Source organism: Lepidochelys kempii, unplaced genomic scaffold (assembly GCF_965140285.1).
Source record: "Lepidochelys kempii isolate rLepKem1 unplaced genomic scaffold, rLepKem1.hap1 scaffold_385, whole genome shotgun sequence".
NCBI classification, from domain to species: domain Eukaryota; kingdom Metazoa; phylum Chordata; order Testudines; family Cheloniidae; genus Lepidochelys; species Lepidochelys kempii.
The window spans coordinates 1-15,871 of NW_027621938.1; the positions used below are offsets into that span (position 1 = coordinate 1).

A 15,871-nucleotide genomic window follows, 5' to 3' on the forward strand; every position below is an offset into this window, starting at 1 on the left:
CCCCCCCATGCAGACAGCAAGGGGCGCTGTCCCCCCCCCAGCCCTGCCACCAACACAAACAGCCACAAGCGCAGGGGAGAGGGGGCGGGGGATGGGCTGGGGGCCAGGACTCCTGGGTTCCGCGCTCGGGGGGGGGCTCTGCCCCCCCCCCCACTCACCCGGATCTGGATGCGCAGCTGCTCCGCCTCCTGCCGCAGCTGCTCCAGCTCGCTCATGGCCGCGGCCGGGACCCTGCGGGGGGTGGGGGGGTTAGCAGGAGCCCGGACCTGCCGGGCAGAGAACCCAGGCGTCCGAGGCCGCCCCCCCCTTCCCCAGAATCCGGACAGAGAACCCAGGCGTCCCAGGCCGCCCCCCCCTTCCCCAGAATCCGGGCAGAGAACCCAGGCGTCCCAGGCCGCCCCCCCTTCCCCAGAATCCGGACAGAGAACCCAGGCGTCCGAGGCCGCCCCCCCCCTTCCCCAGAATCCGGGCAGAGAACCCAGGCGTCCGAGGCCGCCCCCCCCCTTCCCCAGAATCCGGGCAGAGAACCCAGGCGTCCCAGGCCGCCCCCCCCTTCCCCAGAATCCGGGCAGAGAACCCAGGCGTCCCAGGCCGCCCCCCCCTTCCCCAGAATCCGGGCAGAGAACCCAGGCGTCCCAGGCCGCCCCCCCCTTCCCCAGAATCCGGACAGAGAACCCAGGCGTCCCAGGCCGCCCCCCCCTTCCCCAGAATCCGGACAGAGAACCCAGGCGTCCCAGGCCGCCCCCCCCCTTCCCCAGAATCCGGGCAGAGAACCCAGGCGTCCGAGGCCGCCCCCGCCTTCCCCAGAATCCGGGCAGAGAACCCAGGCGTCCGAGGCCGCCCCCCCCTTCCCCAGAATCCGGGCAGAGAACCCAGGCGTCCCAGGCCGCCCCCCCCTCCCCAGAATCCGGGCAGAGAACCCAGGCGTCCGAGGCCGCCCCCCCCCTCCCCAGAATCCGGGCAGAGAACCCAGGCGTCCGAGGCCGCCCCCCCCCCCCAGAATCCGGGCAGAGAACCCAGGCGTCCGAGGCCCCCCCCCCCAGAATCCGGGCAGAGAACCCAGGCGTCCGAGGCCCCCCCCCCCCAGAATCCGGGCAGAGAACCCAGGCGTCCGAGGCCCCCCCCCCCCAGAATCCGGGCAGAGAACCCAGGCGTCCGAGGCCGCCCCCCCCCCAGAATCCGGGCAGAGAACCCAGGCGTCCGAGGCCGCCCCCCCCCCAGAATCCGGGCAGAGAACCCAGGCGTCCGAGCCCCCCCCCCGGAAGCCGGGCAGAGAACCCAGGCGTCCGAGCCCCCCCCAGCTGCGCTCGCAGGGGCTGCAGGTCGGGAGTGCGGGGCACCGCTGGGCTGGGGGGTCCCCCCCCCGTACCTGGCGCAGCCTCGTTCCGGGGCCGGGGGACTCGTTTCCGGGCCGCTCCCCTGGGCGGAAGGATCCGCTCGGGCCTGGTCTCGCTGCGCGGGCCGGGACTCAGCGGCGGAGGGATCCGCCCCCCCCGCCCGTTCGCCGCCTGCCCGCCCCGGTGATGCGGCTGCCGGCGACCGCGCCCAGAGCCCGGGACAGACCAAGTGCCCCGTATGCGGGGGGAATCACTGTGTGGGCGGGACCACCTCACTTCCTGGGGGGCTAGGACGATACCATCTGGACCTTGCGATGGGCGATACCAAGTCACTTCCTCCAAGGCCGAGTGAGACCAGCTACCCAGGGTTCCGATGGGAGATACCAACTCACTTGCGGGGGTGAGGGTGACATGGGCGGGGCCTCTCAATGGCACATACCAACACACTTCCCGGGGACAGGGTGACAACCATCTACCATATAGGGTGGAGCTTGCCATGGGAGATACCAACTCATTCCTTGGGTTGAGCGAGGCTTTCAATGGCAGATACCAAGTCACTTTCTGGGAAGGGGGGGAAACAATAAGGGGCGGGGCTTGCTTTGGTAGATACCAACTAATTTCCCCGGAGGAGGGGGAAGACCATTTAGCGGGGGGGGGGGATGGCTAGGAATAGGAGAAACCAACTCAATTCCTGGGGGTGCAGGGTGATACCAATGCCCAAATGGGGGAAGGCAGACAATGGCAGATACCAACTCTCTGGGGAAGCAGGGTGGTGCGGGGGAAACCTAAGGGTGGGAGATACCAAGTCGCTTTCTGAGCGGGTAGGGCAGGGGGGGTACTCTCAGACGGGGGGGTACTATGGATAGGAGACATCTCTTTTCCTGGGGGGAAGGGAGAGACCATCTTGCAGAGGTGCGGAGGGAAGGAACTAGACAAGGGAGATACCAATTCACTTCCGGGGGTGGGCAGGGTGAGACCAACTCCAAAAAGCGGGGGAGGGTAAGGATGGATGGGAGATACCATCCCGGAAAGTGGGTTGTACCAACGGCGAAGGGGGCGTGCGTGGGCTCCGACTACACCATCGAAAACGGCAGGGGGAGCTGGGCTATACCAAGTCCCTGAAATGCTCGCGTCCCAGCCACTCACTTGGGCACCTTTTCACCAAGGAACTTTCCACATCCCAGGGCCAGGGAGAGAACCCAGGAGTCCTGGCTCCCAGCCCCCCCTGCTCTCACCCCCCAGCCCCCGCTCCCCTCTCTGAACTGGGGGGAGAACCCAGGCGTCCTGGCTCCCAGCCCCTCCCCCGACTCCACCCACGCGCCCCCCATCCAAGCACGCATCTCACATCTATCTCCCCAGCAAGAGAAGGGGCGGGTTACCTGGTGCAGTCCCCCCCACACGCACTGGGGTCCTGGGGGGGGGGGGTCGCAGCAGCTCCTGCTGGCTGGGGGGAGTAGCCCCCCCCGTTACTCCCCGCGCGGTGGCAGGGCGGGGTGGGGGCGGACGGAGCCGGAGCAGCAGCCCGGTGCAGCTGGGTGACCGCGCGGTGATCGCAGCCAATGGCGGGGGGGTGGGGAATTGGGGGACCCCTCCCCTGCCCATCCACCGCCAGCTGCTGCTGCTACCAAATGTGTGTGGGGGGGCATGTCCCTGGTCAATTGTCCCGCACGTACCCCCCCCCCCCCGGGGGGCTGACGCTGACAGTGCAAACCACAGGGACAGATCTAGAGAGAACCCAGGAGTCCTGGCTCCCAGCCCCCCCTGCTCTCACCCACCAGCCCCCACTCCCCTCCCCTCCCAGAGCCAGGGAGAGAACCCAGGAGTCCTGGCTCCCAACCCCCCCCAGCTCTCACCCACCAGCCCCCACTCCCCTCCCCTCCCAGAGCCAGGGAGAGAACCCAGGAGTCCTGGCTCCCAACCCCCCCCAGCTCTCACCCACCAGCCCCCACTCCCCTCCCCTCCCAGAGCCAGGGAGAGAACCCAGGAGTCCTGGCTCCCAGCCCCCCCTGTTCTCACCCACCAGCCCCCACTCCCCTCCCCTCCCAGAGCCAGGGAGAGAACCCAGGAGTCCTGGCTCCCACTGTTAAATTCCTACACCCACCAGCTCGGTATCTGCCCCCCGTCTAGAGGAATTTAGGATTTTTCTGGTTTGAAATAATCCAGGGTATGGAAGTGGGGGAGAGGAGGTAGGACTGAATAGGGAGACAGGTATGAAAAGTGGGGGGGGGGTATAAAGGGCTCGGGAGATAGATAGAGGGGGTGGGGTGGGCGGACAGAGGGGAACGCATAGACGGGGGACGGGACGGGCGGATGGAGGGGGATGGATAGAGGGGTGTGGGGGGAGGGATGGGGGATGGATAGAGGGGGTGTGGGGAGTGGGATGGGGGATGGATAGAGGGGTGTGGGGGGTGGGATGGGGGATGGATAGAGGGGGTGTGGGGAGTGGGATGGGGGATGGATAGAGGGGTGTGGGGGGAGGGATGGGGGATGGATAGAGGGGTGTGGGGGGAGGGATGGGGGATGGATAGAGGGGTGTGGGGGGTGGGATGGGGGATGGATAGAGGGGTGTGGGGGGAGGGATGGGGGATGGATAGAGGGGTGTGGGGGGTGGGATGGGGGATGGATAGAGGGGTGTGGGGGGTGGGATGGGGGATGGATAGAGGGGGTGTGGGGAGTGGGATGGGGGATGGATAGAGGGGTGTGGGGGGAGGGATGGGGGATGGATAGAGGGGTGTGGGGGTGGGATGGGGGATGGATCGAGGGGGTGTGGGGGGTGGGATGGGGGATGGATAGAGGGGGTGTGGGCGGATGGAGGGGGATGGATAGAGGGGTGTGGGGGGAGGGATGGGGGATGGATAGAGGGGTGTGGGGGGTGGGATGGGGGATGGATAGAGGGGTGTGGGGGGAGGGATGGGGGATGGATAGAGGGGTGTGGGGGGTGGGATGGGGGATGGATAGAGGGGTGTGGGGGGTGGGATGGGGGATGGATAGAGGGGGTGTGGGGAGGGATGGGGGATGGATAGAGGGGGTGTGGGGAGGGATGTTTAGATAATTTTAATAAATAGAAGGAGGGGGCTGGTGGGTTAGAGCAGGGGGGGCTGGGAGCCAGGACTCCTGGGTTCTTTCCCTGGCTCTGGGAGGGGAGTGGGGGCTGGTGGGTTAGAGCAGGGGGGGCTGGGAGCCCGGACGCCTGGGTTCTCTCCCCGGCTCTGGGAGGGGAAGGGCAAACCCATAGCAGGGGGAGATTGTTACCTGAGACCCGACCCCCCACGCTAAAAAAATCCCTCCCCCGACACTAATTCCCCGCCCCCCTCCCGCCCGCCGTCCATCCCTGCCCCTTTAAGAAAGCCCCAGATTGTCACTTATTGTCTCTGCGATTGACCAATCAGGGGCTGCTTGGGGAGGGGGGTGAGGCCTCTGATTGGCGGGGACGAAAGCTCCCCCTCACCCCCTCTCTACAGATCGGGCCCCCCCCATCCACGGTCGCTGTCCCGCCGCCTGGGTGCTGAATCGCCCCTCCCCCCCCACACCCCCTCCGCCCCGGCACCCGGGACCCTCCCCCCGCAGGAGCCGCACGGGGCAGGGGGCGCAGCGGAGGCAGGATGAGTGGGGGGGTCTATGGAGGAGGTAAGGGGCCCCCTTTAATGTCCCCCCCCTTTATTTCCAGGCATAAATCACAGCAGCAGCATGCAGCCCCCAGGGGGCGCCGTGCTGCAGGGGGAGGGGTTGGGGGGGTCAGCTGGATCTGGGTCATCGAACACTTGCAGCCGCCCCGCCCCAGAGGTGGCCGCATCTCGGCGCCGGGCGAGGGGTCCCCGGGTCACCGGCCGCCCCGCCCCAGAGGTGGCCGCATCTCGGCGCCAGGCGAGGGGTCCCCGGGTCGCCCACTGCCCCACCCCAGAGGTGGCCGCGTCTCTGTGCCGGGCGAGGGGTCCCCGGGTCACCCGCCGCCCCGCCCCAGAGGTGGCCGCATCTCGGCGCCGGACGAGGGGTCCCCGGGTCACCCGCCGCCCCGCCCCAGAGGTGGCCGCATCTCGGCGCCGGACGAGGGGTCCCCGGGTCACCCGCCGCCCTGCCCCAGAGCTGGGCGCATCTCGGCGCCGGGCGAGGGGTCCCCGGGTCCCTGGCCGCCGCGCCCCAGAGGTGGCCGCATCTCAGCGCCGGGCGAGGGGTCCCCCAGAGCTGGGCGCATCTCGGCGCCGGGCGAGGGGTCCCCGGGTCACCGGCCGCCCCGCCCCAGAGGTGGCCGCATCTCGGCGCCGGACGAGGGGTCCCCGGGTCACCGGCCGCCCCGCCCCAGAGGTGGCCGCATCTCGGCGCCGGACGAGGGGTCCCTGGGTCACCCGCCGCCCCGCCCCAGAGGTGGGCGCATCTCGGCGCTGGGCGAGGGGTCCCCGGGTCACCCGCCGCCCCGCCCCAGAGGTGGCCGCATCTCGGCGCCGGGCGAGGGGTCCCCCAGAGCTGGGCGCATCTCGGCGCCGGGCGAGGGGTCCCTGGGTCACCGGCCGCCCCGCCCCAGAGGTGGCCGCATCTCGGCGCCGGGCGAGGGGTCCCTGGGTCGCCCGCTGCCCCGCCCCAGAGCTGGGCGCATCTCGGCACCGGGCGAGGGGTCCCCCAGAGCTGGGCGCATCGGTGGCGGGTGCCGAGTGTTTCTCTCTCTCTGTCCCAGATGAGGTGGGGGCGCTCGTCTTTGACATCGGCTCGTTCTCAGTCCGAGCTGGCTACGCCGGAGAAGACTGCCCCAAGGTACGTCCGGAGGCCCCCCACGTGGGGGTCCCTGGAAGCCCCCTCAACCTGCCCCGGGGCCGGGTGGGAGCCGGGGCCCCCCAGAGGGGACAGGCCCCCTGGCTCACCCCCCGCCCCCGTTGCAGGCGGATTTCCCCACCACGGTGGGGCTGCTGGCCCCCGAGGACGCGGCGCTGGAGCTGGACGGGGAGAAGGAGAAGAAGCCGGGGAAGGTTTATTACATCGACACCAACTCGCTGCACGTCCCGCGGGAGAACACCGAGGTCCTGTCGCCCCTGAAGAACGGCATGAGTGAGGGTCTGGCCCCCGGGGCCCCGCCCCGGGCCCCCCGCCCCGGGCCCCCGCTGCCCCTCCGCCACGGCCTACCCCGTCACGACCCCCGCTGCCACGGCCCACCCTGCCATGGGCCCCTGCTGCCCCCCCGCCACGGGCCCCCCGTCCCGACCCCCCACTACCCCCCGCCACGGGCCCCCGCTACTCCCCTGCCACAGACCCCCGCTACCCCTGTGCCACGGCCCCCCGTCATGACCCCCCACTACCCCCGTGCCACAGCCCCCCCCCGTCACGGGCCCCCGCTACCCCCGTGCCACGGCCCCCCGTCACGGGCCCCCGCTACCCCCGTGCCACGGCCCCCCCGTCACGGGTCCCTGCTACCTCCCTGCCACAGGATCCCCCACCACAGGACCCCACCCTGCCCCCCGCCATGCCCCTCCATGGCTTCTGGACCCCCTGCCATGGGCACCCCCCCCAGTGGCTTCCCCACCCCCACGGGTGGCCCCACGTGGTGCAGGGGAGCTGGAGGGAAGCAGGTTGGTGCCACCTTAACCGAGCCCCACCCCCGTATCTCTCCCTCCCCCTCCCCGTGTTGTACCCTCGCCCCCCCCCCCACGCTGCTGTCCCCCCAGTCGAGGACTGGGATTGTTTCCAGGCCATCCTGGACCACACCTATGGCAAACACGTCAAGTCGGAGCCCGGCCTGCACCCCGTGCTCATGTCCGAGGCACCGGTAGGTCCCCCACACGCCCCCCAATATCACGTCACCCCCCCCGTGCTGTCACATCCCCCCGATCCGCCCCCTGCGCCCCGACATCCTCCTGCACCCGGACATCAGCCCTGATCCACCCCCTGTGCCCCGTCACGTCACCCCCTGCACCCCAACATCACCTCTGGTGCACCCCATGCCCCTGACATCACATCACCCCCCTGTGTCGTCACATCCCCCCCGATCCGCCCCCTGCACCCTGACATCCCCCTGCACCCGGGCATCAGCCCTGATCCACCCCCTGTGCCCCCTCACGTCACCCCCTGCACCCCAACATCACCTCTGGTGCACCCCATGCCCCTGACATCACATCACCCCCCTGTGTCGTCACATCCCCCCCGATCCGCCCCCTGCACCCTGACATCCCCCTGCACCCGGACATCAGCCCTGATCCACCCCCTGTGCCCCCTCACGTCACCCCGTGCACCCCGACATCACCTCTGATCCACCCCGTGTCCCCCATCAGGTCACCCCCTGCACCCCATCACCTCTGATCCACCCCGTATGCCCCAACATCATGTCACCCCCCCTGCACCCTGACATCCCCCTGATCCACCCCATGCCCCCAACATTACGTCACCCCCTGCACCCCATCAACCTGATCCATCCCCCTGCACCCCGACATCACCCCGATCTACTCCCTTGCACCCCAACATCACGTCACCCCCCACACCCCCAACATCACCCCCCCATCCACCCCCTGCACCCCGACATCACCTCTGATCCACCCCGTGTCCCCCATCAGGTCACCCCCTGCACCCCATCACCTCTGATCCACCCCATGCCCCCGACATCACATCACCCCCTGCACCCCATCACCCTGATCCATCCCCCTGCACCCTGACATCACCCCAATCCACCCCATGCCCCCGACATCACATCACCCCCTGCACCCCATCACCCTGATCCATCCCCCTGCACCCTGACATCATGTCACCCCCTGCACCCTGACATCACCCCGATCCACTCCCTTGCACCCCGACATCACGTCACTGCCCGCACCCCGACATCATCCCGATCCACCCTGCACCCCCTGACATCACATCACCCCCCTGCACCCCAACATCACCCCAATCCACCCCCCTGCACCCCGACATCACCCTCATCCACCCCATGCCCCCGGACATCATGTCACCCCCCTGCACCCTGACATCACCCCGATCCACCCCACGCCCCCCAGCATCACATCACCCCCCTGCCCCCTGCCATTACATCCCCCCCTTGCCCCCCGATATCCCGCCCTGGCCCCCCAGCGCCCCCACCGCCGGTCTCTCTCCCCGCAGTGGAACACCCGGGCCAAGCGGGAGAAGCTGACCGAGCTGATGTTCGAGCATTACGCCATCCCGGCCTTCTTCCTCTGCAAGACCGCCGTGCTCACCGCGTATCCTGGGGGGGGCCGGGGGCAGGGATCTGGGGGGCTGGAGAAGTGGAAAGGACATGTGGGGGAGGGCTGGGAAGGATCTGGGGGGCTGGGATGGGGCTGGCAGGCTGGAGAGGACATGTCGGGGGCTGCGATGGGGGGAGCTGGGCAGGGACTGGGGGGCTGTAGGGAAGATTTGGGGGGCTGGGAGGAAAAGGGGGGATCCTGGCATTGGGTCCGGCCGCGGGCACCTCGGGCCGTGTAGGGCACAGGCAGCGGGGAGGGGGGCAGAGAGCCGCTCCGAGGCGGTCACCCTGCTCCTGCGGCAGGGAGTTCCACAGAGCCAGGAACCATCTTGCCCCCTTGACCCCCCCCCGCCAGCTTTGCCAATGGGCGCAGCACGGGGCTGGTGCTGGACAGCGGGGCCACCCACACCACAGCCATCCCCGTGCACGACGGGTACATCCTGCAGCAAGGTGGGCACCGCCCGGACGCCTGGGTCCTCTGCCCGGCTCAGGGAGGGGAGTGGGGGCTGGTGGGTTAGAGTCGGGGGGCGCTGGGAGCCAGGACGCCTGGGTTCTCTCCCTGGCTCTGGTAGGGCAGTGGGGGCGGGTGGGTTAGAGCAGGGGGGGCTGGGAGCCAGGACGCCTGGGTTCTCTCCCCGGCTCTGAGAGGGGAGTGGGGGCTGGTGGGTTAGAGCAGGGGGGGCTGGGAGCCAGGACTCCTGGGTTCTCTCCCCGGCTCTGGGAGGGCAGTGGGGGCTGGTGGGTTAGAGCAGGGGGGGCTGGGAGCCAGGACTCCTGGGTTCATTCCCGGCTCTGGGGGGTGTTCCAGGGATTGTGAAGTCGCCGCTGGCCGGGGATTTCATCTCCATGCAGTGCCGGGAGCTCTTCCAGGAGATGAACATTGAGATCGTGCCCCCCTACATGATCGCTGCCAAGGTGCGGAGGGGGGGGGTCCCTTGTGGGGGGGGGTGGCGGGCTGGGGGGGAAAACAGGAATGCAGGAGGGGGGGAGGGGTGAGGGGAGGCGGGGGTTGATGCGGGAGGGGCTGGGGGGATTGCGGGGAGGGAGGGGGTCTGGGAGGGGAATGGTTCACGGCTCCCCCCTGCCCCATCTTTCTGCCGCCCCCCCAGGACCCCGTGCGTGAGGGGGCCCCCCCCAACTGGAAGAAGAAGGAGAAGCTGCCCCAGGTCTCCAAGTCCTGGCACAACTACACCTGCAATGTGAGCTGGGGGGGGGGCGGGGCTGGGGGCCGGACGCCTGGGTTCTCTCCCCGGCTCTGGGAGGGGAGTGGGGGCTGGTGGGTCAGAGCAGGGGGGGCTGGGAGCCAGGACTCCTGGGTTCTCTCCCCGGCTCTGGGAGGGGAGTGGGGGCTGGTGGGTCAGAGCAGCGGGGGCTGGGAGCCAGGACTCCTGGGTTCTCTCCCCTGCTCTGGAAGGGGAGTGGGGGCTGGTGAGTTAGAGCAGGGGGGGCTGGGAGCCAGGACGCCTGGGTTCTCTCCCCAAATCACTGACCCCCATATCCTCTTCCCCCCCCCCCAGGAGGTGATCCAGGATTTTCAGGCCTCAGTGCTACAGGTCTCTGACTCCCCATATGACGAGCAGTGAGTGCTGGGGGGTGGGGGGGCGCACTGGGGGGGGGAAGCTGCTGGCACGGTGGTGGGAGGAGGGGGGGGCAAGGCTTTGCCAGAGGGAGGGGGGCTGGGCACTCAGGGTGGGGGGAGTCTGTTGGAGTGGGGCCATGGGAGGAAGCCCCCTCCCCCCTGAAAGTGGCGGGGGGCACTGCCCCTCCTCTGCCCCCCTCCCGCAGGGTGGCTGCCCAGATGCCCACCGTACACTACGAGATGCCCAACGGGTACAACACGGACTATGGGGCTGAGCGGCTGCGCATCCCCCGAGGGGCTCTTCGACCCCTCCAACGTCAAGGTGGGTCACCCCCCAGCCCCACCCCAGCCAGAGCCGGGAGGGAACCCAGGAGTCCTGGCTCCCAGCTCCCCCATTCCGACCCCCCCAGCCCCCACTCCCTTTCCAGAGCTGGGGAGAGAACCCAGGAGTCCTGGTCCCAGCCCCCCCCCGCTCTGACCCCCCAGCCCCCACTCCCCTCCTGGAGCCGGGGAGAGAACCCAGGAGTCCTGGCTCCCAGCCCCCCCTGCTCTAACCCACCAGCCCACTGCCCTGCCAGAGACAGGGAGAGAACCCAGGAGTCCTGGCTCCCAGCCCCCCCTGCTCTGACCCCCCCAGCCCCCACTCCCTTTCCAGAGCCGAGGAGAGAACCCAGGAGTCCTGGCTCCCAGCCCCCCTGCTCTAACCCACCAGCCCCCATTCCCAGAACCCCTGTCTTTTTTTAATCGTTCCCTGCCTCAGTTTCCCCACTTTGTCCAGGGTGAGGCTGGGGGTTGGGAGGAGATGGTGGTGTGATATTTGGGGAAGGGGGAGTCCGGGGGCAGGGCAGAAGGGCCCCCCATTAATGCTTGCCCCTCCCCCAATTCTGTCCCCTTCTCCAGGGTCTCTCTGGTAACACCATGCTGGGCGTCGGGCACGTGGTGACCACCAGCATCGGCATGTGTGATATCGACATCAGGCCGGTGCGTGCCCTCCCCCTCGCTCTTCCCCCCACCCCTTGGGGTGTGGGGCTGGGCCCTTGGGCCCTGTGGGACTCCCTGCAACTGGAGTCCCCTTGGCTGGGCCTGTGGGGAGGGGTGATCTGGTCAGCAGGCAGGACGCCGGGGTAGATGGGCCCGTGGTGGGGGACGCCGGGGGGAGGGGGGGACCAGGGGCGAGGGGGGCCCAAGGACGAGGGGGGCCCGGGACTAACCGTCTCCCGGTGATTCTCAGGGTCTCTACGGCAGCGTCATTGTGACCGGGGGGCAACACCCTGCTGCAGGGATTCACCGACCGGCTGAACCGTGAGCTGTCGCAGAAAACGCCCCCCGTGAGTGTCTGCCCGTGGGCAATGCTCCCTCCGCTCTGTGTGTGTGTACGGGGATTCTTGGGGTTGTGGTCTGTGTGTGTGTGGAGGGGTTGTGGGGGTGTCCCGGGGTCCCCGGGCGATGCTCTGGACCTGCTCCCCGCGAAGCCAGGCAGGACTCCGGGGGGAGTCTCCTCTCGGGGGGCAGCCTGTCTGCAGGACACACAGCTCCCCCGGCTCCCCCTTCCTGGGTCTGACCCCGGAGCCTCCAGCCCCCCTGCCCCTCCGTGCGCTTCCCCCAGCGAATCCGCCCAGGCAGGGTCCTGGGGAAGCCAGAGGGTCCTGCCCCCCAACTCCGCAGTCAGACGGGACCCTCAGCCAGCCAGTAACACAGAAGGTTTATTAGACGACAGGGACATGGTCTAACACAGAGCTTGTAGGTGCAGAGACCGGGACCCCTCAGCTGGGTCCATTTTGGGGGGGCCGTGAGCCAGACAACCCCGTCTGCCCTTCACTCCATGTCCCAGCCAGCCCCAAACTGAAACTCCCTCCAGCCCCTCCTCCTCTGGGCTTTGTCCCTTTCCCGGGCCAGGAGGTCACCGGATTCCTTTGTTCTCCAACCCTTCAGCTCTCACCTTGCAGGGGGGAAGGGCCCAGGCCATCAGTGGCCAGGAAACAGGGTGTCGGCCATTCTCTGTGTCCAGACCCAGGCACACACCGGCCCTCTAGGGCTCTGCAATGATCATACACCCTTACCCCACCCCCTAGATACTTAAGAACTGCCTAGGGGAAACTGAGGCACCCCCACACTATTCAGAGGAAACATTAAGAACAGTCCCGCTCCGTCACAGGGGGGCTGTGGGGTGTCTGTGTGGAGGGGTTGTGGGGGGGCTGTGGGGGTGTGGGGTGTGTGTGTGCGGAGGGGTTGTGGGGGGGCTGTGGGGGGGTGTGCGGAGGGGGCTGTTGGGGGGTGTGTGGAGGGGTTGTGGGGGTGTCTGTGTGGAGGGGTTGTGGGGGGCTGTGGGGGGGTGTAGAGGGGCTGTGGGGTGTCTGTGTGGAGGGGTTGTGGGGGGCTGTGGGGGGGTGTAGAGGGGCTGTGGGGTGTCTGTGTGGAGGGGTTGTGGGGGGCTGTGGGGGGGTGTAGAGGGGCTGTGGGGTGTCTGTGTGGAGGGGTTGTGGGGGGCTGTGGGGGGGGTGTAGAGGGGCTGTGGGGTGTCTGTGCGGAGGGGCTGTTGGGGGTCTGTGGGGGGGGGGTGTGCGGAGGGGCTGTTGGGGGGTGTGTGGAGGGGTTTGTGGGGGGCTGTGGGGGGGGGTGTAGAGGGGCTGTTGGGGTGTGTGTGGAGGGGTTGTGGGGGGCTGTGCGGGGGTGTAGAGGGGCTGTGGGGTGTCTGTGTGGAGGGGTTGTGGGGGGGCTGTGGGGGGTGTGGGGGGGTGTGTGTGTGGAGGGGTTGTGGGGGGGCTTGTGGGGGTGTGGGGGGTGTGTGCGGAGGGGTTGTGGGGGGCTGTGCGGGGGTGTAGAGGGGCTGTGGGGTGTCTGTGTGGAAGGGCTGTTGGGGGGTCTGTGGGGAGTGTGTGGAGGGGTTGTGGGGGGAGGGGTGTGCACAACGCTGCCCCCTGCTGGCCGGTCCCACGGGGGCCGCTCCCCACTGCCCCCCTCTGTCCCCCCAGAGCATGCGCCTCAAACTCATCGCCAGCAACAGCACCATGGAGCGGAGATTCAGCCCCTGGATCGGGGGGTCCATCCTCGCCTCGCTAGTGAGTGACCCTGCGGGGGGGGGCAGGACGCCTGGGTTCTCTCCCCAGCTCTGGGAGGGCAGGGGGGGGCTGGTGGGTCAGAACGGGGGGGGGGGGAGCTGGGAGCCAGGACACCTGGGTTCTCTCCCCGGCTCTGGGAGGGGAGCGGGGGGCTGGTGGGTCAGAGCAGGGGGTGGGGGCTGGGAGCCCGGACGCCTGGGTTCTCTCCCCGGCTCTGGGAGGGGAGCGGGGGCTGGTGGGTCAGAGCAGGGGGTGGGGGCTGGGAGCCAGGACACCTGGGTTCTCTCCCCGGCTCTGGGAGGGGAGCGGGGGCTGGTGGGTCAGAGCAGGGGGTGGGGGCTGGGAGCCCGGACGCCTGGGTTCTATCCTGGTCTCTTTCTCCCCCAGGGCACCTTCCAGCAGATGTGGATCTCCAAGCAGGAGTACGAGGAGGGGCGGGAAGCAGTGCGTGGAGCGGAAATGCCCCTGATGCAGCCGGCGCCCCCTGGCGGTGGGGCTGCGGTTCCCGCGGGCACCTGCCCCCCAGGGTCCCCTCCCCCACCCCACCCCACCCTTCTCCTTCCAGTCCCCAAGCTCTCACCATTATGGTCACAAGACCTTTGGCTGCGGGAAGCTGGGGGAGGGTCCAAGCCCCCCCCCCCCTCGTCCTAATCCCATGTCTTTTTCATCATTACCCCCTCCGCTCCCCTCCCTGAGCCGGGGAAAGAACCCAGGAGTCCTGGATCCCAGCCCCCCTGCTCTAACCCACCAGCCCCCGCTCCCCCTCCCAGAGCCGGGGAAAGAACCCAGGAGTCCTGGATCCCAGCCCCCCTGCTCTAACCCACCAGCCCCCACTCCCCTCCCCGAGCCGGGGAAAGAACCCAGGAGTCCTGGCTCCCAGCCCCCCTGCTCTAACCCACCAGCCCCCACTCCCCTCCCAGAGCCAGGGAGAGAACCCAGGAGTCCTGGCCCCCAGCCCCCCCTGCTCTAACCCACCAGCCCCCACTCCCCTCCCAGAGCCGGGGAAAGAACCCAGGAGTCCTGGATCCCAGCCCCCCTGCTCTAACCCACCAGCCCCCACTCCCCTCCCAGAGCCGGGGAAAGAACCCAGGAGTCCTGGCCCCCAGCCCCCCCTGCTCTAACCCACCAGCCCCCCACTCCCCTCCCAGAGCCGGGGAAAGAACCCAGGAGTCCGGGCTCCCCCCCCCCCTTTTCTAACTCCCTTATATGCAGGGGCTAAAGGAAAGCACAGGGATGGGGTGGGTGTGGGGCGGGGGGGGGCTGTTAGTGGCAGAGGGGCTTGAGTTCAGACTCTGGGGTGGCCCATGACAGGCGGCGCCCCCTGTGGGTCAGAGGGAGAACAGAGTCCCCCCCCAATTCTTTCCCTGCTCCCCCCCTCCCCGAGTCACAGGCCCCCATTCGCTGTGCCATGTCCCCCCCCTCCCCCCCCCGGTGCCCATCGCGAGCTCGTTACGTGCTTCGTTAATTGGCTTGGTTCATTTTCATGGGTGCGAACGTGGCGTCTAGACAACGGCCCGCAATAAACGTCCGAAAAGGAGAAAACCGTCCAGTGTCTTCATAATGCTGGGAAAGGAACCCAAGCGTCCGGGCTCCCAGACCCCAATCCCTCCCAGTGCTGTGGAGAGAACCCAGGAGTCCTGGCTCCCAGCCCCCCTGTTCTAACCCGCCAGCCCCCACTCCACTCCCAGTGCTGTGGAGAGAACCCAGGAGTCCTGGCTCCCAGCCCCCCTGCTCTAACCCACCAGCCCCCACTCCACTCCCAGAGCTGTGGAGAGAACCCAGGAGTCCTGGCTCCCAGCCCCCCTGTTCTAACCCACCAGCCCCCGCTCCACTCCCAGTGCTGTGGAGAGAACCCAGGAGTCCTGGCTCCCAGCCCCCCTGTTCTAACCCACCAGCCCCCACTCCACTCCCAGTGCTGTGGAGAGAACCCAGGAGTCCTGGCTCCCAGCCCCCCTGCTCTAACCCACCAGCCCCCACTCCACTCCCAGAGCTGTGGAGAGAACCCAGGAGTCCTGGCTCCCAGCCCCCCTGTTCTAACCCACCAGCCCCCGCTCCACTCCCAGTGCTGTGGAGAGAACCCAGGAGTCCTGGCTCCCAGCCCCCCCTGCTCTAACCCGCCAGCCTCCACTCCACTCCCAGTGCTGTGGAGAGAACCCAGGAGTCCTGGCTCCTAGCCCCCCCCTGCTCTAACCCGCCAGCCTCCACTCCCCTCCCTGTCTGTGGAGAGCATCCAATCCGGCCCCAGGGTGGGGGTCCGGCTTGCTTGGGGCAGGGAATGACCCCCGGGGCTTTCCCCTCTTTGGGGCACTAGCCCAGATGGGGCTGGCGGGGGGCTGTTGCTAGGTGCTGGGTTTGCACTTACTGCCCCACGGGCGGCTCTGACCTTTGGGTCTGGGTGGGGCGGGGTTCGCCCTGCCCTGGCTCCCCCGCCCCACTGTCCCCACCCAGCTTATCTCCTGCCGGGGGTTCCCCGGACATTCACCCCTGCAGAGCTGACATATTCGCCTGCCCCACCCCGGTGGGGGGCCATTAACCTGCCTGCCCCTTTCCAAGGATTCATCTCGCCCGCCTCTGCCCCATGGGGTTGAGCTCTTTGCTCCCTGACCCACACACAGCCCCTCCCCCACTTGGGTAGCCCCCCAAAATGGGGTGCAGGATGTCGGGTATTCACTGAGCGACCGGCTCAGGCTCCCTGCAGACTCCGAACTCTGAGATAGCGCGT

The 15,871-nt window shown here is 68.6% G+C and overlaps 1 protein-coding gene across 1 annotated transcript; it reads left to right on the forward strand.

Annotated features, from left to right (window-relative positions):
- Nucleotides 1-4,707: 4,707 nt before the first annotated feature.
- LOC144930056 (actin-like protein 6B) lies at nucleotides 4,708-14,691 on the forward strand. Its single transcript, XM_078851087.1, is given in 17 exon segments — nucleotides 4,708-4,964; nucleotides 6,007-6,083; nucleotides 6,209-6,374; nucleotides 6,989-7,089; nucleotides 8,409-8,506; nucleotides 8,867-8,961; nucleotides 9,320-9,426; nucleotides 9,621-9,710; nucleotides 10,029-10,090; nucleotides 10,297-10,378; nucleotides 10,380-10,412; nucleotides 10,991-11,071; nucleotides 11,322-11,348; nucleotides 11,350-11,418; nucleotides 13,063-13,149; nucleotides 13,537-13,581; nucleotides 13,583-14,691. Coding segments are annotated over 17 exon segments (1,281 nt in total). The 5' UTR covers nucleotides 4,708-4,939; the 3' UTR covers nucleotides 13,619-14,691.
- Nucleotides 14,692-15,871: the final 1,180 nt, after the last annotated feature.